Source organism: Fusarium verticillioides, chromosome 1 (assembly GCF_000149555.1).
Source record: "Fusarium verticillioides 7600 chromosome 1, whole genome shotgun sequence".
Classification (NCBI taxonomy): domain Eukaryota; kingdom Fungi; phylum Ascomycota; class Sordariomycetes; order Hypocreales; family Nectriaceae; genus Fusarium; species Fusarium verticillioides.
The window spans coordinates 419,343-443,666 of NC_031675.1; the positions used below are offsets into that span (position 1 = coordinate 419,343).

The following is a 24,324-nucleotide window of genomic DNA, read 5'->3' on the forward strand; positions in this document are numbered from 1 at the left end:
TCAGCGCAGTAGTCTAAAGAAAAGTACATTCTTACTTACAACCGTAAAAGTCATACTGTCTCAGGGCCTCCCGCCACAAAAATACCCCCAGGGGGAGTGGAAGAGAAGTTACCAAAGCACTGTTGAGGCTGAATAGGTTATATAATCAGCTAGTGTTGGCTGCGACGCAGCTTGAACGATAGGATCTGACAGTTGCCCCTGGATTGGCTGTTGCGTTGCGCTTCCGATCTGTTCTCGAGAGCAAGGGATGTGTTCAAAGGCTGACGGACAATGCATCTCCCAAGGTGGCAAGACGTGGAGGGAATGCCGGGTCAACACCACCCTTTCCTACGCCGCGCCATGAACCTCGACGGCCAGCTTGGCATGGGCGGCATGGGCGTCGCTCGTTGGCACATTTGTATAGAATAAAGATTCGTTCGCTGCGGATATACCGTCGACGAAATGGACTTCAGGTGAGGCTGGCGGGTTTGACTTGACGTTATCTTTGCTATTTCGATCTGGTAAGGGGAACAGTCGTGGAAAGACAAAAGTCTGGCTTCGGAGTTGAAGTAAGAATGCGAGTTTGTGAATTCTTCTTAGGACATGGATGCAATGTCTGGGGTAGTAGTGTAAGAGGTTAGCGTTTGCGACTTCTTAGGGCAGGAAGAGTGGTGGTGCTCACTTTGAGATGCCTTTGTGACTTTTCCTTGATCTCATGAAAATCGTGAACACTCGAAGCTGGGTGGCTCAACACTCGCTTTTCTGTTGTTTCACAACCACACTAAGCCTAGTCTTTGGATCAGTCTGTATTCCAATGTACTCAATAGTTCACGAACTGCTGTTGGAGTGAACAAAACGTGTCAATAGATGTTCACGGGGGTGTTCAACAACTTACCAGAACTCCTTTCCCCTGATGTAATACCTAAGTATCTCTGGAGTACATATATTCAGCATTGCCATAGACAGAGTAAACAAAAAGTACAAAATTGAACGTCTGGTGAAGAAGATTCAGCTGGCACTGACAAGCAGCCGTCAGTCGTCCCCGCTGGTCTCCCACTGGCACCGGCGTTGCTGCTCGGGAGCGGGTCAAATACTTGTAGAAGTCTGACCCTCCCCTCGTTTCTCCTTCTTCCACAAGACTTGCAAACTTGAAGATCTCCAATGTGAGCAAGAAATTCTCCTCAAAACGCTCATTCCTTTTCACCGTACGACTTTAAGTTATACACCCAGCTCAGCGAAGTAACTAAACCGCTTGTCTTATTCTTCTACTTCAAACCTCAGACTCTCTTGCCTCTCAACAAGAACAACAACCCACTCGATTCAAAAGACTGATCTCACGGTCAGTTACCTCGAGGAGTCGTTTGTTTGTGAGGACCTTCCACTGACCTGTCCATAGCCCTCACCTATATCATGTCGTCTCTGTCCTTGACAAACTTGCCGGGAGAAGTCCATCTCCTGATCGGAGGGTTTTTAAAGCCCTCCGAGATGGAAGGAATCATCGTCGCGTCAAAGCATATGCGTGAACAGTATGCGAAGTCATACTTTTATGACGTTGCCTTCAGGGGAACAAGCATGGACTTGGTGCTCGACTTAACTGCATTTATGCATGCAAAGCATCACCAGGCCACGACCAGCACCATCGTTCTCCCTGCCATAAAGTAAACTTGAACAATCTTGCCCAGCATCACAAACCTTTGCTAACACAAGACTCAGGCACGTAGCAATCGAGATCGAAGACGACGAAACATCCCCCGGTCCACACGCTGCGTTTGCGCTCCCTCGCCTTGTCGCCAGCTCCTTGGGGGCCATGAGAAACCTCCAGGGTATCCAGCTGGATCTCTGGTGGTTCTCTGACCTCCAGCGCCAGGAGCTGCGCGATAGGTGCACGAGCCTGCCTGTCTGGAATCGCCTCCGGTCAATCCAGATGGAGGACGAGGCCGACACCGAGCTTCTGGCTATCCTGGTCAGCAAGACTCGTCCACAGTCCTTCAGCGGACTGCAGTTCGGGGGCCAGCTCGAACTGCAGGCTGTCAGGCAGTGTGCGCCATTTCTTCGACGACTGGTCGTGCCTTTCAGACTCCCGGCGTCCAAGAACGTTGGTGGCCGTGCCAGAGCGGTCGGCTTTGTGTCAAACCAGACGGGGGTGTTAACCCAATTTGGGCGGCTGGAGTGGTTGGTTCTGGCACCGACCCAGGTAAAGCCAGCGGCGGTAAATGTGGTCCGCGAGGATCCAAAGGTATGTTTACTTGTCGTCTCCTTTTGTCTAAGTTAATCTAAATTTAGATTCAACTGGTCTAAATTATGTCTTGCTTCATCTGAACTACCATGCTGCTTATTGATTCAGAACTTTACTAACTTTGCCATAGTTGTTCGTCAAGGTGCTTGTCACGGAGTTGTCGAGGTTGGTATACCTCGAACGGCTGGGGTTGGTGTTCCCTAGATCCATCCTCGTGGAACATCAACCCGAGGTCCCGGGGACTGGCACGGGTCTGCCCGCTGTCGAACACTATGTTCGGCAGTGGAATGAGCAGATCTTTGCCACGATCCCTGCCCTCCAGCAGGTGGCCTTCATTCATGGAGACATTGTGTTGAGGGCAGTAAGGGAGGCGGATGCCACCATCCGTTTCTCTATCGAGACCGATTTGGACCTGCATGCGTTTCCCTTTGGGATTCTCTACTGAGCTTGCTCAGTACAGCCGTTGGTTATCAGCGCAATGTCTCACCGGTAACTTCTTGATGATGTTTCCATTTTGAGTATTTGCTAACGTATTTGGGAAGACAGTCTGCACCAAGATCGAAAGGTCGTCTTCTTTTCCCTTCGCCGTTTACCGTCCCTTTTCGCCCCCTTTTTTGAGCAGCCTCGATATACCGCTCACCGATATCACACACCGTGAAGGAAGTCGATCGCGGCTTGTGTATCAAGCAACTGTCAGGCGCTCTTCTCCTCGGAGAGTGGGAGGAGCACCTTCCTTAGGACAGTGACCTCACTCGCACCTTCTAACCTCGACCTTACTGTTAGACTTGAAATCCTGATCTTCGAACACATACGATCAACCTCTCACTCACACGATCCTCTCTCATCACCGAGTAAACTCTTGCCTTCGCACCTCCCTCCCCCATTGACCAATCTTTGAGTGTTGGAGAATGCAAAATCGTTCATTATTTCAGAATGGAGAGTCCGAGTGACGGTGGAAGTGGCGAAGGCGTTGACCCCCTCATCGGGCACCAATCGTCAAACCCCCGTTCCATATTGCCCTGTGAGCATATCTGAAGCATGGAGTTGTGGAGTATCTATTTGTTTATCTTTTTATTCAAGAATTCCGACTTTGTCTGTTGGTGATGAGCAAAAATAGCACTTTCTGTAGAGTTGCAAAGAGGGGGGGACAAAGATGCCACGATAATACACAACATCATGCATGCATGAGTTTACACAAACAATATCACTGCTGTCACTTTGAGAATGTTCCGTGTTGACATCAACACTATTTTCACCTCAGACACTCCACTTTCTCAAGATGTCTTCGTGTCAAGATAGTAGTTACGTAAAGTCCAAAGAACAAGAACATTGCCTTTGATCACTGTTATGGCTTAAAATAAGAATGATGTAGTAGGGATGAAGATCGAACTTGCGTAAACACTGACACTTGACTTTCCCAAGAGTCTAGCATACACCAAGACCGTCCTACTGCTTGCAGCCAAAGAAAACTGCTTTGCTACAAGTGCTGACCCGACATATCTCGCTGAAATTACAAATTCTAGTAACTGAAATTGCTTCTGGCACATTACTATCACTGCTGAAAAAGTCCCCATGATCACTAAAGAATAACAATTAGCACATTTAAGGTACAGTAGGGAGCAGCAGTGGCAGCCATATCCATTCTTTAGCCTGTCTGACAGTGCTAAGGCCGCCGGTTCCTAGCAACGGTGAATGTTTTCCATCTTCCTACTGCCCAACGTGCAGATTATCCACTGTTCATCTTTTCAGAAATACAGACTCTCCAGTATCAACTTCAAATTCCTCTTTTGCTGAGACTCACACCAAGTTTAACACTCCTGCACCCATTTTCTCCCTTCTTTCCGCTCACCTTAAACAATCATGCTGCCACTCACTTCGCTTCCATTGGAAATCCTCGGAGAGATCGGGGGGCACCTCCAGGTTCAGGACCTTCGGAACATGTCTCTTACCTCTAAGGCCATAGAATCATGCATACGACCCCATTTGTTTCGGACAATGTCATTTTCTGGGACAAGGACGGAGATCACAGACGCTCTCATGCAATTCTTGAAGAACCGAAACCAATCTCGTACACGGGGCATGGGAAGAGCGTGCCGGTAAGGATTCCAGAAAATATATCTCGTATGATACTTACTGACTCGTTTTGCAGCGATCTTCGCATCCAGGTCCGACCTGAGAATAACGACAATTTCAACGAGTACAAAGACCTCCTACCTGCTCTGTTAATGTCTTTGAAAAAGCATCTTCCGCGTACCACCACCTTGTCGCTTTCCCTTGATGGACTTTCAAAGGCGGAGGTGTCCTCCCTTCACCGAATGGTGAAGGAGAATCCCAGCTGGGATATTGTCAGAGTCCTAATCTCGGACTTACGCCCACCAACCTTATCCACCTTACTCAGACATTCCCTGCACAATGTGCAGGTCATCGATGTTATACCTCGCATTGTTAGTCATGGAGTTGCCTCAATCAAGGAGGGTTGCCCACAAGTTCGGCACTTGCGTGTTAACTTCAAGGTACCTATCAATGACTTTTTGAGGCATCTCAGAGGAGGCGCTAGGGTCAAGATCAACCAGCTAGATCATCTCCAACAGCTGGTCGTACAAGAGAAGGGGCCGGTGGACACGTTCCCCGTCGGCGGGATCCCCCAGGCGACGGATATTCCGTTCCGCCTGTCCCTCATCGCCGACCAGCTGGTGGGGATGTCTAACCTCCGGCGACTAAGCATTAAGTTTCACCGCAGAATTATGACCTGGATCCTCCCGATGTGGCGACTGAACCCCGGAGACCAACTGCGAACGGATCTCGATGATGGGCTGATGAGAGCGATAATGGCGATGGCGACAAGACTCCCGCAGGTGGAGGAGATATGCTTGGTAGAGCACAACAACAACGACGCCACCATGGTTCATCGTGGTGTTCGCGACTCTAACGGTGAGATGGCCATCACGATCGAGGCTCCCGGGGACGAGAATGACTGGTACAATTAAGCATCAGCAGTGCTTTTCATCTTTTCCCTTGTCCCCTGCTCTTTGTTTTTGTTTCTGTTTTTGTTTTTTTCTTGAGGAAAGAAAAAGACTTGCCATGGCAATGTCGCACCCAAGCAAGGTCTTCGGAAAGGATTTGATGTATTTGATCGGAGTTCAGGTTTTTACGAGGATATGGACGTAGGGTTTTAGGCCCACACTTTACTACATGAATGAATAATAACAATGTATGAGTCCGTTATTGATCCTAAATCCATAAAGTGAATATTTCTGAATGCCATTGTGTCTATATTGATATTGTCGTGTCGATGGCTGAGTAGAACCCGACACCAACATCTGCCAGAGACACAGACAAACACTACACATCCACTTGCGGAATGTTCACGGACCAGTTGATAACCCTGGTTCCGTGCTTTCCGACCAAATAGTGTTTACTGATATCTGGGTATTCTGCCTCAGGGCTTTTGATAAAGCTATCAATTTGGGTACGGGCCTTTTCGCTGAGCTTGTCGTTGAGTTCGAAATGCTGATTCTTGAATTCGGGAAGCAGACTACCCCAGGCTTTGGAACCTGGGACGTGGATACCTGGGCTATGAAGCCCGTATCTTTAATGTGTTTCGATAGATGCTTTGACGGCGGGAGTGTGTGGACGAGGCAGCGATGTTGGTGAGTGACTGGGGTCGTTGACCTCGCTGTAGGAGCTAGCCCCTGAACTCGTGGTTCTTCAAACCATAGGCGGGTCCCGTCGAGGTTAGTCAGGCACCCATCACCGCTATCTGACCCTAAGAAACTCGCCCGTTCTCAGTTTTCCCTCCCACGTCACGGGCCGACTCCCCTCCCTCCTGAGCTTCCTTCCATTGATACCTTTTCCCTTTCATTGTTCCACGAGTTTCTCAACCTTTTCTTGGTTTCCGGCATCATTACCACTTACAGCGCCGCCTTCGTCTTCGCATCCCATTCCACGCATTTCCATCCCAAATGCACACATCATTTACAGTTGCACGGAGTTCTCTAGCAATGTTTCGGCCGTTTCAATGTTTATCACATCAACCATTTTCGCCAAACTCTCGTCTCTCGTCCAATGCGTGTCGCGCTCCCGCAGCACCAAAATGGTATGTTTTACCTGCTATCGTCCAAAAACAGTCACTGGCCTCGACAGACGCACCTCAGGAATCTTCAGACAGTCCTTTATTGGGCGGGAGCTCAAGGTCTTCCGTCACCTCTCGCAGCAATCGCCGCTGAGGGCGAGATGAATTGCGCTCCGGATGTACCCATCTCCACGTACGTTTTACCTCGTTATATTTGCTTGACACACATGCTTAACTTCTTTCAGACTCGGGCCTCAGGTGTAGGGAGATGAAGCTGCGGTCAGCTATTTGGTCGCTGCATCCTGAACTGCCCAGAAAGGATTGTGATCGAGTTTTGGTTGGTGGCGCCGTCACTCGGATGGGGGTGTCGTTACTGGAAGGATAGCGAAAATAGGCCATGAGGAAGTACGGCTGACCGGATGAGCGCTAGAACAGGGGGTGTTGGCGCCTCGACGCAGAGTGCTTGGGCGCCTGACGCGCAATGGTCAAATGTGTAGTCGTCGAAAGTCGAAAGCGAATCTCAGAATGCAGGCGGTCTTGGGCATGAGATGCGTCTCAAGTGAGGATTGATCCAGTTGGAAGTGTAGGCAGCGCCGCCAAGGTCCATCCCTTGCACTGCGTGAGATCGCAGCCAAAGGTATCAAAGCCTCCGTGGCTGGTCACATAATAAAGTTGGGGAGGGGGGGCTCGTCTCCGGGCCCTTTTTTGCACTGTCTCATCCACAAATGATTTTTACCTACGATAGACATCACCGTGTGCTTCTCTGTCTCATGTCATGAATATCATTGTGGCTAGAGCCTGGATAACACGTCTCCAGTATCTGGAGCGGAAGCAGGGGCGGCATAGGAGAGCGCCTTGCTTTTAGCAAAGAATGGGACAGCTTTTACTGTTCATGAGGATATAATACATTGTTTCTTTAGGGAGCCATCGACCATTTTCACACTGGAGACCTCCTCAACCAAGTGCAATATTGGAAACGAGAGTCATTCCTCCGAAAAAGACTTCATTTAGCTAGATGCCAAGGCAGGACATATGGCGCCGATTGCCCCGAAAACAGTTTGCAAGTAAGGCACAGGTCAAATGCTGGGAGAAGAGGAAGTCAGTAATGGCGGAAGTATTGTCGTGTCAAGTGATGTACCTGCAAAATCTGATTCAATGATCAAAAACACCCAAGTGATCTCTCATCTTGGCGATCTCTGAATTGAACCTAGCCTCTCGGGCTGAGACCTTGATCGGTTCGAAATGCGTTCCACCCTAAGCGTAGATGATGGTCAACCAGGCCGTCATTTCGAGCCATGCCTTCAACAAATTTTCTCCCGAGAGGTTTGGGAGGTCTCGGTAGATGATCTCTTTGGTCTTTATGAGACAGGCAACGAAGATGAGCGCCAGCTCCATATGATTGAATTTGAAAGGCTGGTAAGGCCGCATCACCTCCACAATCATCTCCATTACCGTGTTCAGATTTCGTTGGACGTCGTCCCAGACAACGGGGTCCTTCATATAGTCGAATCTCTCCATAAATGTTGGATACACCTAGGTTCTGAAGGCCTCTCTCACGGCTTCATCCTTCCCGTGGCTCCAAGCGTATTTCACCCACATAACGTGGTGGGCATACCTTCGACAGAGCCCAAGAAACCGGGCAACTGTCATATGTTAGAATGAGAGTGTATATAGGAGTGTTGCAAATTACGTCGATCTGCCTCAAATTGTGGATCGTCCATTCTCCTTTTCGGGCTTTTCTTGCGACGGGGATATATGACGGAGATTTCTTATGTGAAGTGATTGTGGATGTGGAAGAATTGAGAAAGGAGAAGAAACAGAATACGGTGGGGAACTTGTGAGAGAGAATCCAGCATTAAGGAAGCGAGACGTGCATTAGTAACATATTGACAGTGCCACTGGTAACGGACCGTCACTGCAACTGATGTGGAGGGGTCCTCGGCCAGGTCTGCTCGTACCAGCCACTGAGCTTCCAGCAACCTTGGCAGATTCACAGTGGCCTCGTTACCATTGAGAGACCTAGGAAGCTCTCGCTTCGGCTTAAAAGTATCTAGGTACCTTGTCCTACTTGAGTTTGCGAAGAAGTTTGATGTTGAGAAGAGCTTCGTAAGCTGTGGCAGAGCCGAACTTCCGTAACCCCTTGCGGCTAAGTCAATCACCTGTGAGGAAGCTCACTGCTTATAAAAATGTTCTAATTGATCACCGGTAATTATGACAAAGCTCTATGTCTTTCAGATGGTTCATGAATACGGGCGTGGGGCTTTATTCAAGTGTCTTGCAGCAGAGAAGTAGCTTCAACTGTTCCCGGAGGCCGTGATATTGTGCTAAAGCACCAGTAATCGTTGGCAACTGATTCTTCATTTTTATTTTCGTCACATTTATTCGCTAGGTATTCTTCTTGAATAAAACTGCTCACAGCTTTTAACAAATGTTCGTGAAACCACCCCTCACGTCGTCGCTCTCTTGCATGCGGCGACGGCGTCAAGAAACTCCACGTCGGTTTCGAGTCTTGCTCCAGAACTTGACTGCGTGCGTTGTGATTGCTTACACTTCTCCGGTGTCCTCTTTCATCCTAGCCTTGATTCGTCTCGTGTTATTCGCATGGTGACAGAATGGAATCGCATCTTTGACTTTTTTGTCTTCCAAGGGGGTATTCGGAGCTATCGTCCGATTCCATGTAGTTTTCCAACTACGCTGTTGAGCTCGCTTGCTTCTCTTCTATTGGGGGTCTCGCTGCATCAGATGTTCTTGAGCGACGGTTCAGTGGTTTACTGGAAGCGGATCAGTTTTTTGTCAGGTTTGCAACCATCTCTTCGGGACGCGATGCTTCAGCACCAAAAAAGGGGGCTTGCCACTCAGAGATCTTGACTAAATGCCTTGGTTTCTGTTGATGTTACGAATACAGACGGGGATCCCATTGAAGTCGTTGGTGGAATGTTTGGCATCTTTCCGGCTGCCATTGTTATTGGACTTTGTTCGACTTCGAGATTGAGTCACCGAGTAGAAGAGTGGAAACGAAGGGACAGTATAAACGGTGGCGCTTTCGGGATCAGTCGCTCTGTAGATAATTAGTTCATCATCGGCGTGTCTGTTACAGTCGCGATAGACATTCGAACATGGTGTGAGTCCCTTGAGTCGTCAATTGAGTCGCGTCAAGTTGGCGAAGTCAAGAGGCTCATAGTGGTGCGTACAAGGGAAGGTCGCGACACACGTTTTCGCCATCTGGGGTGTTATGAAGATAAAAGCATCATATGTCGCGTGATTTGATGTTCTTGGGTCATCAAGTCGTCCGCTGGATCCATTATGGTGTTGTGGTTGAGTGTTGAGAGAAATGTCGGTTGAAAAATGAGCGGGATTAACGTTGAAAGCATGAAGACAAATGGTGGCAAAGACTCGAAATGACATATGAAGTCAGATGAACTTCCCCAGCAGAGCATCTTAGACATCATCACGAGCGACTTCTCTATAGATGTAGACGTATTTCCCTGGAATTAAAAAGGCACGATGGACAATCACACAGTCTTTAGGGTAGGTCCACCAAGAGCAGACGGTCATGTAAATTCTTCTCCACACAGCTTGCAACAGAACGCACAACTGCATGGCGAGTCAAAGAAGTTATAAATTCTCCTCGGAGTAGATTTACGAATTTATTACGTCTTCACTGATTATTTAGAGATTTAAAGGGACAAGAACTTCATCCTGTTCCATGAACAGAACGGTTGACAAGAGGACATGTAGTCCGTGATCCCCTTTTCAGTTGCCGCTCCAGAACACATGATTGGCCAGAACAGCCGCGCGTATAACTTACAGCCCCATCCTTTGTTTGTACATGCTCCCCAAGTCACAAAGACTCTCTCATCGGTTCTACCCTTATGTTGTGTAAATAAATCTATCTGGCCTTATGCAAGATGTCGCACTTCGCCACCTGAGCGTGCAACCTCTCTACAGCATCACACCCTAGACCTTCATCCTCTTCCGCGATCAGGTTACCAACGGCGAGATGTCCAGGGTAGAATTTCTGGAAATTGATACGACTTCCTCGAGAGGCACCACCGTCACTCTGCCATAAGCCTCCCAATTTGTCTTCTATACTTCAAACCATTGTGGGTCAACCGTGTTCGAGCGTTCAATGCTCATGATGAGGTCTGACACCCCCTGGCTTGATGACCCATACTTTCGGAAAGATCAAAGAGTGGGCTCAATATTCAGCAGAGGCTCGACAAGCCATCGAGAGGAAGTTTCAGAGAGTGAGACCAGAGACCGTCTTTGTTGGAGTCAAAGTTGCGCGATGGTGCTGGCTGTGCTGCTGTCGCTGCAGGACTCGGTCGGCTGGGGTGCATGGGTATGAACGCTTTGTAACATTCCAAGGGGCTTGCATCGAAGACAACTCGAAAGGGGGATCGTGTAGTCCTGTAGCTGTGTCTCTGGACTTGAACCTTTGGGGGACCTCATTTGGTGCCACAGTCGCTCAGGCTCTCTCGTCTTTGGCCATAGTGAAGTGGACGAAACGATAACGATAGATAAGGGATCGAGCTCGGTGCAGATGCGAGATGCTGGGTACGACACGAAGTGGGAACACTATAAGGACCAAGAACGTTAGTGTAAGACTCTTGATCAAATTGACGCCATTGCCATTTCACCACCACCAAGACCGGCTAGGGGAATGCTTTGCTGAGCGAAACAGTTTGACCCTTGTGAAGGTGGAAAGGTTGCGAAAGCGTTCCGTGTCGGTATGGGAGACCGCAATACCTGGAGACCAGTCACCTTCTCACTCAGCTGTGCCCTTGGTACTGTTGCTAACCTGCGCCTTTCTCTCAACAACAGTTCTCAGTTGACTGGAACTTGATCTCACCAAGTGACTCAGGCGCTCTGGAGAGCGGCTGCTATCGAATAAGCGCAAATTGGGGCAAGTAGAAGGGGCGTGATATACTGTGATCTTGGACTGCAGCGTCGATGGCATCTTGGCTCCTTCGAGCAGTCGTTGTTTCTGGGACACAATGTCGAGTTTCCGTCGAGTGCGTTGGACTGATACACAGTAACCCCCATTTCGAGTAAGGAGGAGCATGGGGAAGGAGATGCAGCGCGGAACTCGACTTCTCTCGTGCCAATATCCGCCCCTGATTTGCGTTACACCTAATCGAGGGGGGAATGAGCGTTGAGGTCTTGAACGCCATGGGAACGGGCTTCTTGTCAATTATCCCATCCTGCTTGAAGTGTTCGAAGCAACATTCATCGTGCTGTCGGAACTGGGGTCGCTCAAAGGGACTGTCGATGTCTCTAAGCTTCTGGTTCAGATGTTGAAGATGTTGCCATGAATGTTGGTCAGCGCGCGGCTTCTTGAAGTTCGACAACTCCCTTGCGCCTCCAAGAAGCCGCACACTGCTGGTGACACAGTACAGGTGGGAGCGCAATAAGAAGCCATGATATCAAGAAAAGGTGGTTTGTCCAGCTTGCATATGTCACTAAGGTGACAGCGCCCCCGAGGTAGGCCGGCGTAGGCTATCCCGAAAGTATTGTGGTAGATCACTGGCTTCGGAAGCATCATTGATGCTCTTTGAGTTACATCTTAAGCGTGACGTAGCGATCAAGAGGTGGTTCCGATAGAGGCAGTAGTGCGTTGACGGCTGTTGCTCCAGATCCGGCGCAGTAGTATTGGCTGGGCTCGTTGTATATCTCATCGTCGAACTCATGATTTGACGGAAAGCACCAGAAGTGTAGCAAATGAATTGGTGTAACGTTGGCGTACCATTGACAGCGCCGTCACCTCCTCGTCGCTGGGACGCGAATTGCGATGATGGTAGTCTCATCTTCCGCCCCAGAGAGGAGACGCGGGGGTCACTCTTTGAGAGTTCAATGCCGAAGCAGTTGGAAGGTTTCTGATTCGACCCCTTTGAACTACGGCACACAAACCGAGCCGGATAAAGTCTCTCGCTCTCGGGCGCCTTTGAACGAGTTGATGACCATTGTCTTGGGAACTCTGAGTGGTGGCTCGTCTCCTGGGTTCCTCATGTTTCTAACTCTTGCCCCAGGTAGGCTGGTATCGTCGAGTCGGAGTCCGTTGGGTGTACTGTTCAAAGGATTGGGACGTTTTCAGTCGAGTCGAGTGTTGTTCTACACATAAGGTTAATCAGAAGGTGTTTTGAACAAGAATTGTAGCTGTTCACTTACCTCTTTCCGAGAGCTACCATTGGTGATATTCTGAGATACAAGGTGTATCATATGAGAAGCTTTCTTCCAAGCGCCGTATCATATTCCATGGCGACCCCTTGTTGATGGCACTCGCGGCAAAGTTCCACTCGTAAGGTGACGGCTTGCAAATGCTCCCGGGCGGCAAATTTTGGGTGAGCTGAACCAGATGCCAAGTCCAAACTCCGACTTAGGAAGCCGACTTCAACTCAAGGCTTCGAGTGACACTGAATGTTCAATTCTTTTTGAAACATCGGTAGTCAATCGAGACTGTGATATAAAGTTGCATACCCATTTTCTGCAAAACACTCCAAATTCTTGAGCCAAAAAGTTGTTGGTGCGGCGAAGTGGTCTATCGGTTTAAAAATCGGTGGCTTCTGGCGCCTGTATCGATGCCCGGCTGTCCTCGTAGGGCGGGCTGTCAGTGGAAGCAGGATGTTAGTGGAAGACCCCTGGATGGCCTGGCCTGGTATAGGATGCACTGATGGAGATTGATGAGTGGGGCAAGTCAACAAGAAGAGACCAACTCGCTGCAGCCCGCAACACGATGATCTCGTCAGATGTGTCCAAGACATTCGCCCAAACAAGTGCCCATCTGTTCATTGGCAGTACCAATTCCTGAAGCATCGTCATTCAAAATGCAGTAACTCAGTTCAATTAACAATACTACTGTCACAGATGTGAGATCAGAGCTACTTGTGATCTCCGTCACTGAACCTGCAGTGGATATTCGTGTACTTCTTCAAGTGTCGGCGCGCAATGCCTATATTCATAAAACTTGCAGAAAGGTGCACCTTCTGGCTGTCCCACTGAAGTTGAAGCAGCTTCGCTAGCTTCCAAGGTACTGATGGTGTATTTCAAGACGACATCTTCATTCAAATATCGCGCACCTCGGCATCCAAGGCTTGCCATCAACCACTACCTGCTGCAAGCCAACACCATGTCCCTCCCCACGCCCAAGACACCTCATGATAGAGAGCCTCTCCAATCTCGTGGGTTCCCTGGTCCTTGAAGGCGTTCGTAAGTGTTTGGAGTCGTTCACGTATGAGATTGATGTAAGGTGTAGAAATGTCGCTTCTTATTGGGAAGCCCCTGAATCCAGGTCAGCAAAGATATCGTTGTCAACAAAGCCACGACTGAGGTGGGAGGTCCTTCAGGCTTCGTATTAGCGTCAATGAGTACTGCGAGTAAAGCGAACGTCACCAAACTCTCTATGTCCAAGTGTTCAATGGAGTCGTGGTCCAAGGCTGTGTTCAGCATGATGAGACTGAGCAGCGCCCAACCAACCCTGAGTCAACTCGATGCAAGGCCCACTATCTTGTGCGCCTTTTATTGAGCTTGCTATGACTACGATCACATCGTGTGATGTCGCATCTCTTGTATGGTCGAATCTGGTCAAGGTCGAGGTCGATATGAAGAGGGGCACATGTCACTCTTGTGCCAGCGATGCAATAGCATGCTGCGAACTTGCGCTAAATGTTATTGGGAGGGATCGGAGGTGCCTCTATGGTGTTTTGCAGCCGTCAATGCCGTCGTTGCTTATCTCTTGGCTGTGGCCAACGTGGTGGGGAAGCTTGTAAGAGTAGGCAGTGGGACGTACTTCATTCAAGCTACTGTCCCTTTTCATCCAGTGCCTGTATTCGTTTTAAGTGCAGTTGAGCACTAGACTGGAAGTGTCAAGGTTGGCAATGATGTGTGTCGTTCATCGAAAGTCAAAAGGGGTAAAGTGGTCAAGATGAAATGGACAAGGGGCGAGCGAGAAGACATCATCTTGACTCCCAAAATACGGCTCTGACACTCTCTTACAGCGTTCTTCCTGGCTGTGAAAGTCGGATGTGTTAAAGTGGGGGTGATATCATTTTGCTTGCGGTCTAATCACGGAGTGTCCCTTGGATCAAGGGCAGTGCCAGAACGCGAACACGGACCTTGTGCAGAGACGCGAGTGATTCTACCAAACGACCTTGGCCACCACACACACCTCATGTCCAAAGAGGCCAACTGCAGCACTTTGAGATCCAACCAAAGCCTCCCACATGCCATTGGCGAGGAGTGCATCCATTGATTCCCGAGTGTCAACCTTTGAGTAAATTACATCAACGAGGAGAATAGCAAAGTGAACTTATTGTCCAGAGCTTCCAATTACGTGATGCACATTCAAGTAACTGAACAATAGAATAGCGCAACATTGGCAGACGTCTCGGGGGGTCTGTTCAGAGCATCAGCTGCCCGTAGGTGACTAGATACGTGCCGTAGGTCTCCCCAGGGGCCAGACAACGTACTAACGACCACTGAAGCTCCTTTCCGGTAACACAAGGAGCTCCCCCTCAAGTGAATGAGAGCGTAGCGCCATTGTTGCCAGTAGTAGAGACGCATGGCTGCCAGTGGAAGAGGGCAGAAGCCCTCATGCAGGTCGGTTGCTGGGCCTTTATTTTTCTCCCTTCCCACTTCTCCTCCATCTCTTCTTTTCTTCCTCTCTCATCCTCAAACATTTTTATCCCCTCTCCTCCAATATTTTTATCACATCAAATATAATTATCCTCAACACATCCCGATATATATATACAGAGCCGCAAATGGCGTCTGGTCCCGGGTCCTGCGCGGTCTATACCTACCGACAGTGAGTCACTGCATTTCCTTTTCTCTCATCGTGAGAACATCTCGAGCTTCTCTTCATTCTTCTCCCCAAATCCCCTCCTCTCTTCTCTTACCTCCACCAACGCGGTGCTCCGCGCTTCACTGGTTTACTTTCCCTTCCTAAACGCGAGCACACATACTCACTACTCATCTAGGGTCCCGGGCCAGCCACTTGAAGTGACTACCCGTCCTTCTTGTGGTCGCCGGCACCATAGAGGGAGTTGCACTCTCTCTATGGTGCCGGCGAACGTCAATTGCGGTGGGCCCGGCCTCCGGTCAAGCAATCTGGGGAGAGGTCTGCCTTGTGCAGAAGTTCCGAATCGACCTCGGGTTGAGCATGATGAGCATGTTGGTACGTGACCCCTTCCACTCAACCACAATGACAAGGCACTGATACTCATTGATTGATACAGGGCTCTTCACCCCTACTGCGGGGCAATACTTCCGCGACGAGCAGCGCCGCCGCCACTCACAGTACGACGGCGGCGCTCGCCTGGCTGAACTGGAGGAGATTTCTTACGGCGTCAGACATCACCCAGAGACTATCCTGATTTTTGATCTTTTTTTTTTTTCCAAAAGTCATCTTGAGCTTTGGAGTAAGTAGCGTCTCACCATCGGCCGCAATGACAAGGCTCTAACACACTTATGTTCACAGTGGGAGTTGTAAACTCGATAATGGTCCCTCCGGTGCTTCACCAACGGAGACCTTGTTACGACTTTTACTTCCTCTAAATGACCGAGTTTGTTCTCCCCAACGGCAAGCCAGTACTTCCAGACGAGCAGCACCGTTGCCACTCTCAGTACGACGGTGGCGCTCTTCAGGCCAGACAACATCTTCACATATGTCCTGCCCCTTTCTCTTCCTCTTTCTCTCTCTTCGTCGGGATCAAGCAACACCTTTCAGGCGGTCGTTCTTGACTTGAAGGAAAATCTCGAGGCCTTTGGCTCAACGGCCAGAGCCAGGCTTCTGAGGACCTCTTCGTTGATGGTGACCTTGCTCAGGGTAGCACTCTTTCGGCGACGGCTTCATCCTTCCAGCCTCGCGGTCAGCCCTTCGCCACACTGTCACCAATTTGCATGATCGTTTCGCTACAGCACAGCTTTGGGCCGTTGATGGTGGTCTTGCTCAGGAAAGCCACAAGCTTCTTCCTTCCAACCCATTGGTCAGAGATTCAAGGGAAAGAATGCACTCGTGTTCTACCCAGAGGGTAGTCCCACTGTTGCTGGCGCTCTGAGCCAGGATATGGACATCTCAGCCGGTAAGTCAAACTGCCCTTGCCTCTTTCGCAATCAATCCTAACCTCCGACACATTAGACACAGATCATACTTCCGACAACCTCACACTGAACCCCCAGCCTGCCTCGTCAACATCTTCCCCAACTTTACTCTGTTCATACCCTCCCCGACACACTGGGTGACTCCTCTTCCTCTTCCCCGACACACTGGGTGACTTCTCTTTCCCCGACATACTGGGTGACTGGCCGCCTCACGAGGGCCGCCTGACCAGAACCACCGCGGTTCCGAAGGTTCAACAACATCGTCGACCTTGGTGAGCTCATCGCCGGACGTGATGCCCGGACCACCGTAAGTACATACCACCCTGCCTTCCATCACACTCAGAACTGACCTCTTCACAGATCATGCTTCGAAACATCCCGAACAAGGATGGCCAACCTCCTTCGGCGCAAGTTGCCGGCGTCTCTCTTTCGGGAGGCCCGGTTGCTTGTTTCGACTCAGGTTGGCCGGAATTGTTTGGTGACTTGGTGGTGAGCCGCTTCGCCCCCCGTCGCAAGGCGGGTGAGTGACGGCCCTGATTCTCGGGGCCTGAACAAGAAGTGGTGGGGGAGTCATGGTGGCCGTAAGTTCTCCCCTCTCTTTTCTCATTCTACTTCATTCTAACACGTCATGGCCAGGCACGCCGAAGCGGCTGCGGTGCGCACATGTTCCCCCAGACAACTGAGTTCGGCGTCACCGTGGAAGAGGCTCGGGAGTTGCACAAGAGACAGAAAGCGTATAACGATGGAAAGCAGACCGCTTTCCAGGACGCCGCCACCCAGGATGGTGGCATCTGGGATGGCGGCGCTCCTGACAACCGCATCTAAGTCCCTGAACGACCACGAAGTTATGAATTTTACGAAGATCACGACATGGAACAGTCTTTGAGATCTGTGACCCCACCGCTCTAAGTTGTGTCTGCTTCTTTGAGCTCTCAGCCACAAGTCTCAACTGCAAATAACACATCTACACTTGCCTCCTCCACTGTTCGATACAGACCTACCGATCTTCGCATACGAAAACAGACTTCGATCTAGGCAACTACATCACCGAAGTTGTCGTTGTCGCTTGCTCGCACATGTCAGTTCTGCTGGTGCTCGCGCAGTCAATGGCAATATTCCATCGGTCTCGATCTGAAAAGCTCCCTCAGCTTCTTAAAGAGTACCAGGAAGCCTGTGATGATATCAAAGTCATCTCGAGTCGCCACCCCACCATCACCAACATCCTTACCTTCCTTCATCAACATCTTTACCTTTTCTTCCCTCTGCAATCACGTCATATATTGTTCATTGCTCGGCCAGATCGCAGCATTGAAGCCCCACGGGGTCTGTCCTCCTTCACTAAATATATATATATATCCTGCGCGACCGACCGCAGCATTGAAGCCCCATGGGGCCTTGTCTCGGGCTTTATATATTGTTCATTGCTCGGGCGACCGCAGCATTGAAGCCCCACGGGGCCTGCCCTCCCGGCAGCACAGCAGTCATTCGCTTGTCATCACCGACCCAACTACTAATTCGACTTGACTACCCCCTCCGTTCAACCTCAAAGGGTGCGGGGAGATACCCTTCCATTCAGCGCCCAGTTGCCCACAAGAACTCAACGAGCGATGCAGTCAGTCCATTTGACTTGCCGCAACCTTGACTGCCGCAACTGTGAGAAGCAAGGACACTTCTGCGGGGGAAACTCGAGAAGCCAACATTAGTTCGGCTCTCTATCCCAACTTTTACTATACTATACGCACCTCACGCCACCAGCAATTGGTAAGTTGTCCTCACCCCTCTTTCCTGCATCGATCTTGTGCTAATATTTCAGATGTCTCGTCATGCTCTTGTGATGATCGTGCTCATAGTATTCGAATGCCACAACGAAGGCCAATGCAGGAGCGAACATCAGTTCCGCTCTCTATCCAAGTCTGGACCAAGTCGACTTGTCGGTGATCACCAGCAACTGGTAAGTCACTTCAACCTTTCCATTGACATCGGCTCATCACTAACCTGTCATTCAGTGCTCCACCTCAAGATCACAAAATGCTTCGATTCACTCCTACCACTCATCTCGACAATATCACATACCGCTTTGACTGCGATTGATTCCTCCACCACCAACCCATCTCGCACTTCGAATCATTTCAACTCTCGCTCTTGCTGCCTGAACAGACAATGCTGGTGTTGTTTGCAGTTGAGACTTGTGGCTGAGAGCTTATTCCGACAGACAGAACCTGTGTTGGACAATTTGGGATGGCCAGCGCACATAGGTAGCAAGCAATTTAATGTTCAGGATATCAATGAGAACATACTTCTCCCACCACAAGAGACCTTGTAAATTCCACAGCGTGACTGTCCACCCCGCCTCATTGCCACCAGCCTCCTTCTACTCTGACAATTAAACCCTCTCACCACACCAGCTCCTTCGATGGGCATGCTAAGACTGACCTACCATGCCCGCGACCCGCGCAACAGGGAGAAGCATGTAACCACTGCCAACACAACTCGTGGCCCGAGCCATGAAGCGAAGAGGTCTCTTTCAACAACATGTCACCCTTCTTCACCTCAACCTTTACCTACACGTTCAAGAGAAGTACCATTGATGATGTCGTCACACTCTTAGGCAAACCTGGCTAACGTTTCATTCATTCTCTCAGACAAACACAGCTCCCAACCACGAACCCGTTCTCCCATCTTCCGATGATGCCTCCGACAAACGCAGTACATCACAGCTCTCTGATTTCTTTCCAGTAAGTGTTCCGCAAAGTCACTATTCGTTCCAAGCCGCAAGAGGCGATGCTACGTGTTTGCGAAAGTCGCAGGGACTTGGAACTACCTCTAGGAAGCTTCGGTCTGCTACATTCCCATTAAACGAGTGACCAGTTCAGTCATCCCTCATGTCGAGAAGGGCGGGCAGTTTGCGAACCTCGAAGAACCAGAGATCCGAGCGTGTTCCTCCTGACTTTTCCAGGCCTTCCTTGTACTTTGTGTACACTCTCCGACAGGCACAGCTGTTCAGCGACCTGAGGATACTTGAGCTGGTCAGAGGCATACCGCTGGTTTTCCGTCAGTCCCCCTTGAACGGAACCAGCACTTCACAGTCACATCCGGACTGACTGTCTCAGGCCAGTCTTACCCACGGAACGAAGTTCCAATTGTTTTCTCCATCGTGAGTCTTACCTCCATTTTTAGTCTTTTCTTCTCACGTGCTGTTGCCGATCATCTTGCCCGAGAGCCGAAGCCCAGTCCCGCGTCCCAGCTTCGGACTGCATGTGAGCGCCCATCACATCAGAAGGTCCGGTGCAAGATCCGACCATCAAAAAGCTTTCCATCGATACTTTCAAGACAGAACAGACCTCGGTCAGTTCGACAGCATATTCTGAAGCGTATGTTCATTCCAGAACTCCTTCACATGAGGTCGCAAGATCTAGAGGTCCCGTCGAACATCATCAGACTTGGTTGCCACCGCTCAAGACCGCACATGCGCAATGCGTTTTAGGGTTCCTTATAAAATATTTAGCATGAGTTATAAAAGACTTAAGGTGACTTTTTATAAGTTTAGGATATCTTTTGCAGGCTTTATTTCCACGGCTTGTGGTCCAATGTCACAGCGATGGCTCTACTCGACGTCACCAGGAGCTGCAACTCGTGTTCATTAAAGTAAAGTATTCAATCTAAGCTAACAAATTGGTATCAAACAAGTCTATGAACAAAATAAAAGAGAAATCCATCAAAAGATCGTCCATCATATCCCTCCTCTCATACTGTACATCCATCCATCAGCTCCTAGTGGCTCTTGTGGCCATTAGTCTTAGCACCCTCCTGTCCAACAGCGTTAACACCAGCATTCAACTTCCCAAACTGCCACTCCGGCAGTGTAATACCCGTCTGCTCATTAATAGTGCTCATCAGCGGCGGCAGCATCTGGTACACATTGCGCATCGTCTCGGTCGCATCACCCCCACCCTGACCACCGCTCTGGTTTCCAGTATTCCACACGCTGATCTTGGGCTCCAGACCGCGAATGGCTGCGGCATTAGCCTTGGCCAACTCGACGTACGTGCCCTTTTCGATCATCATGTACTGCAGAAGACCAGCGGGACCGCCAAACGCTGTGGACAGCTTGCCGTAGGCGTCGGCCATAGCGGAGATACCCTCTGCCTCGCGGAGCTTGCTGACGAGCTCAGCTTCCGCGCGCTGCTGGGCGGCGTAGTTGTACGCTTCGGCTTCGTTTCGCGTCTGGTAAGCCTCGGCGTCTGTGTTCCTTGTGATCTTGGCGTATGTAGCTGCTGCGTCTGCGTCGGCGAACAGCTTGGTCTGGTAAGCTGCAGCGTCGGCCTTGCGCTGGCTAGCCTCCTGGTGAGCGCGCGCATCGGCCTCGACTTCGTAGGCAGCAGCATCAGCAGCTTGTTGCTTACTCTCCCTTGCAATGGTGGCCTTGACGACATCTGTGGCACGAAGACGCTCCATCTCTGCAGCAGCACGCTTGATCTCGACCTCCTTCTTGAGATCTTCATCCTTGGACTCAAGAGTACGCTGGGCTGTGACGCGGGCGATGTCGACATCTCGGGTGAGGCCTGTGCGCTTGGTGTCTAGTTGTGCTTCTGCTTGGGCGCGCTCGATATCACGGACTGTCTTCTGGACGGCGGTCTCGGCGTTGATCTTTGCGATCTCACGCTCTTGCTCACCCTTGCGCTGGGCTTCTCCAACGTTACCGCGGAGTTGAGCCTCTGCGACATCGATTCTGGCTTGGTTGGTTGCGCCCTCGTGAGCTTTGCGGGAGAGCGAGGCGAAGTAGACTGAGTTAGGGGCATCCTTCAACTCTTTGACCTGTGGAATGTTGGTTAACGTTCAGGCAAGCAGGGCTGGGGAGACGTACGTTGGCGTTGAAGATGAGCAGACCAAACTGAGACAGCTCATTCTGGATATTTCGAAAGATCCTCTTCTTGAAGACCTCTCTCTCAGTGAAGATCTCCTCCATGGTCATGCTAGACACAAGAACTCGAGTTTCACCCTCAATGATACCCTTGACGATATTGGCAACATGCTGACCCTGAGTGACATTCTCCTTCTCCTCAGAGTTGGCCAAGAGCATAGCATACTTCATCAAAGCGTCCCCTCGATCCTCGCGATCAAGACCATCGGCTTCACTGTCGGCATCAGAGCGGTTGGCCCCGCGCTGGTTGACATCAGGACCGACTGTGAAGACGACGGGGAGAGAGAATTGCAGCTTCTCCTTAGTCATGGCCTGAAGGTCCATGGCATAGTCGTGAGGGCGGATACTGATTGGGAATTAGTGAGCGTTGAGTAGTTGGAGAAGAGGGAGGAAGAATACCTGAAGCGTGTGCATCGTTGGAGAGGCCAGACCCATGTTGCTTTCGTGATCTTGACGGTCTTGATGCCCATGCCAGTGATGGCAAGGTACTCATCGGGGGCAGAGATTCTGTAGGACATCTTGGATCGTGTTGAAGGTAGAAGAGAGTGAAAGTGTAGTTGGGTATTGAACTGGTGTTGTGTGACCAGGTGTAAGTAGTTATTTGTAACGAGTGTTGTATGACTATCTCTATAACCAATGTTGGAGAATTATGTAAATAGTATGATCAAAAATGCATGTCTCACAAAGTGGACAACCACTCCCTTATATGCTTCGATCTTGACACAGGAACAGCAACACAAAACATGCATGTCTCAAAGCCCAACAAGGGTCATACTCCATGATGAATGTGCCTCGCTCCAAGAGGTGGTGGCGGAGTCTGGAGTACCCCTGTCAATTCCCATCTTCTGGAAGAATTCCATGTCCACAACGGGTATGCAATGCGGTCCCGTGATCAGATTGATTGAGAAATAAGATTAAAGAGGATGAGCTTGTGATGTGATCGCCGCTTGGGGAATGCCCGGGTTTGGTGAGGTCCTCTCGTGGATGATGATGGTTGGGCGTTCTCGGGTGATCTACAGTGGGTGGGGTTCGCCTCTAAAGCATCACCGAAGCTCCGGGGCAACTCTGAACTCTCGTGTACGTTGGCCCGGATCTTGACAGAGGGTGTCAAAATAAATTCAGTAAATAATATCCTAAGCTCATGGTAAGCATTATTATCACATAGGATCAAGACTCTTCGACACATGACATGTTGCACTGCGTTTATTGGCAATTACCTGTCCAAACTTACCTTCAGCCGCAAGGCACTACTATCAGCACAACCCTGTAAACGGATCACCTTTTAATTTCCGCGCACCTCGCGGAATTCATCAACAACTGTCACTCAAAGCAAGCATCTCCTGCCGGTATCCGAATGAAGCATCTTGGCTAGACGCCCGGCCTCAATGCAATAGTTCACGTGCAGAAAACATGATTCGATGATTCTTGGAATGTCCCGACACCGCCAAGCCTCAAATTGCATGACTGAACAACCATCAATTCTGCTGCGCCACGATGAGTAACCAATGACCACCACAGGCACTCCTTCAGGCAGAGATGAATGTGCAGCCCAAGGCTGTGATGTGATAAGAGTCCCCTCCTCTTTTGTGGTTTCGGCGATTGCTAGTTTGACGCTTTTGATACTACGCTCCTGAGACGGGGCGATACAAGGCTGAGTTTGGTGGTCACCGAAGCGTTCTTGATGGTGGGCTGACTGTTGGCCTCCACTAGGTTCAGGCTTTATGTATGTATGTATATGCATCGGGCGTTTGGCATTGACTAAACATACGTCTTGCAGAATCTCCAGACTTGGCTTCTTCTCATTGCAACACAACATCATGTCTAAGCAAGACTCCTTCGATGACGGGGATCTTCCTCCCCCATACACTGAATCCGGTCCCTCAGCATCAGAACCTCGACAATCAGTCACGACAATCTTCTCCTCACATCTAAACAACCTCCCCCTACGCATTCAATCCGTTCAAGCAGTTCGCAACTCAGCGCGCGATGAACGAGACAGTGAGATACTCACCCTCTTGGTGCCTCACATCGAGGATATGCTCTCATCAATAGCAGCCATGGATCCGCCACCACGAGTCGTCGAAATGACCATGGTGCCAGAAGAAGCAGTTGGTGAAGGGTGGTTCTTTAGCGATGAAGATCGATCCCGAACTGTTGTTCGTGTTAGAGAAGATCGCAAGCTAGTAGGTGATCAAAAGAAACCTGTCAAGAAAAGTGAACCTCCCAAAAACAGAGCCTTTGATGAATGGGGCCGCTGGGAAGACGACAACCAAGAATCTACCACAGACGACGTTCTCTGGTGGTCAGACCACGACATGGCAGTCCGTCTAGCAAATTACATATCCCCAGAACGAGTTGACCGTCAGGTCGTCAAGGCACACGTCGAACAAGCAAAGAAAGCATCAAGATGGGGCTTGTTCAAGAAATCTGAGCCATCGACTCCACCAACACCAATAGTAAAGGCACAAGAGGAAGAACCGGTTACTATGACGGTCAAGGCTGAGGAGGTTACGTTTCGGCGGGAGAACGAGATGGGTATTTGGGAGAGCAAGACAGGATGGGGCTTGGTGGTCAAGGTCAAGTTACGGCAGTGAGGGCGATGTTGGACATGGGCTGAGAATGAGGGCATTGGGAACACAGGATATATATAGAGTCGATTGGGCAACAAAGACATGAACGTCGAACATCATCTACCAGCCAGTATCTGTTCTCAATTGTGGATGTGATTCGGAAGTCTAAGTGCGTCCTCACTTCCGCCTGCGTCAAACTGGCAAATCTTCCATTTCGTCAAGACACTTCAGACTCAGAGTTTATTCTTGGCAGAATAAAACATTCTTCTCTAACCGACATTACTCAGTGACACATTGTATCATCTCGGGGTCTTTTCTGTGCATTGGCGCGCGGCATGTAATACAGTGAGTCCTGAAGTCGAACCATATCTTCACTACTCACCAAGATGACTGAATGCTGACAGCAACATCTGAAGCTATCGCCAACAAAGATCTGAACACGTCCAGT

The 24,324-nt window shown here is 50.0% G+C and overlaps 7 protein-coding genes across 11 annotated transcripts; 5 read left to right on the plus strand and 2 right to left on the minus strand.

Moving 5' to 3' along the window:
• Positions 1 to 1,389: 1,389 nt before the first annotated feature.
• FVEG_09805 (hypothetical protein) lies at positions 1,390 to 2,660 on the plus strand (the record flags this gene model as incomplete). The annotated part of the gene is made up of 3 exons (XM_018898881.1): positions 1,390 to 1,637; positions 1,693 to 2,215; positions 2,346 to 2,660. The coding sequence occupies 3 exons, from the start codon at positions 1,390 to 1,392 to the stop codon at positions 2,658 to 2,660; spliced, it is 1,086 nt and encodes a 361-aa protein (XP_018756846.1).
• A 1,550-nt stretch (positions 2,661 to 4,210) lies between these two features.
• On the plus strand, positions 4,211 to 5,202 carry FVEG_09804 (hypothetical protein; the record flags this gene model as incomplete). Its single annotated transcript, XM_018898880.1, has 2 exons — positions 4,211 to 4,311; positions 4,365 to 5,202. The coding sequence occupies 2 exons, from the start codon at positions 4,211 to 4,213 to the stop codon at positions 5,200 to 5,202; spliced, it is 939 nt and encodes a 312-aa protein (XP_018756845.1).
• A 10,139-nt stretch (positions 5,203 to 15,341) lies between these two features.
• On the plus strand, positions 15,342 to 16,913 carry FVEG_16670 (hypothetical protein; the record flags this gene model as incomplete). The annotated part of the gene is made up of 7 exons (XM_018905913.1): positions 15,342 to 15,459; positions 15,521 to 15,703; positions 16,033 to 16,152; positions 16,238 to 16,366; positions 16,423 to 16,522; positions 16,635 to 16,692; positions 16,746 to 16,913. The coding sequence occupies 7 exons, from the start codon at positions 15,342 to 15,344 to the stop codon at positions 16,911 to 16,913; spliced, it is 876 nt and encodes a 291-aa protein (XP_018756844.1).
• Positions 16,914 to 16,957: 44 nt separating this feature from the next.
• FVEG_16669 (hypothetical protein) lies at positions 16,958 to 17,210 on the plus strand (the record flags this gene model as incomplete). The annotated part of the gene is made up of 2 exons (XM_018905912.1): positions 16,958 to 16,966; positions 17,022 to 17,210. 2 exons carry the CDS (start codon positions 16,958 to 16,960, stop codon positions 17,208 to 17,210), a joined length of 198 nt encoding a protein of 65 aa, XP_018756843.1.
• A 2,044-nt stretch (positions 17,211 to 19,254) lies between these two features.
• FVEG_16668 (hypothetical protein) lies at positions 19,255 to 19,538 on the minus strand (the record flags this gene model as incomplete). Its single annotated transcript, XM_018905911.1, has 2 exons — positions 19,255 to 19,426; positions 19,507 to 19,538. The coding sequence occupies 2 exons, from the start codon at positions 19,536 to 19,538 to the stop codon at positions 19,255 to 19,257; spliced, it is 204 nt and encodes a 67-aa protein (XP_018756842.1).
• Positions 19,539 to 19,955: 417 nt separating this feature from the next.
• On the minus strand, positions 19,956 to 22,480 carry FVEG_09802 (flotillin). Its single transcript, XM_018898879.1, has 3 exons — positions 21,706 to 22,480; positions 21,250 to 21,652; positions 19,956 to 21,200 (listed from the first exon to the last, which is right to left on the minus strand). Exons 1-3 carry the CDS (start codon positions 21,822 to 21,824, stop codon positions 20,157 to 20,159), a joined length of 1,566 nt encoding a protein of 521 aa, XP_018756841.1. The 5' UTR covers positions 21,825 to 22,480; the 3' UTR covers positions 19,956 to 20,156.
• A 50-nt stretch (positions 22,481 to 22,530) lies between these two features.
• On the plus strand, positions 22,531 to 24,209 carry FVEG_09801 (hypothetical protein). 5 transcript variants are annotated; one of them, XM_018898878.1, is made up of 4 exons: positions 22,579 to 22,961; positions 23,017 to 23,029; positions 23,084 to 23,304; positions 23,362 to 24,027. In XM_018898878.1, the coding sequence occupies exons 3-4, from the start codon at positions 23,124 to 23,126 to the stop codon at positions 23,898 to 23,900; spliced, it is 720 nt and encodes a 239-aa protein (XP_018756840.1). In that variant the 5' UTR covers positions 22,579 to 22,961; positions 23,017 to 23,029; positions 23,084 to 23,123; the 3' UTR covers positions 23,901 to 24,027. The 5 variants fall into 5 exon arrangements, with proteins under 5 accessions (XP_018756839.1, XP_018756837.1, XP_018756840.1 ...); XM_018898877.1 differs by having other exon boundaries at positions 22,531 to 23,029; positions 23,362 to 24,155; XM_018898876.1 differs by having other exon boundaries at positions 23,084 to 24,027.
• The last annotated feature ends 115 nt before the right edge of the window (positions 24,210 to 24,324 follow it).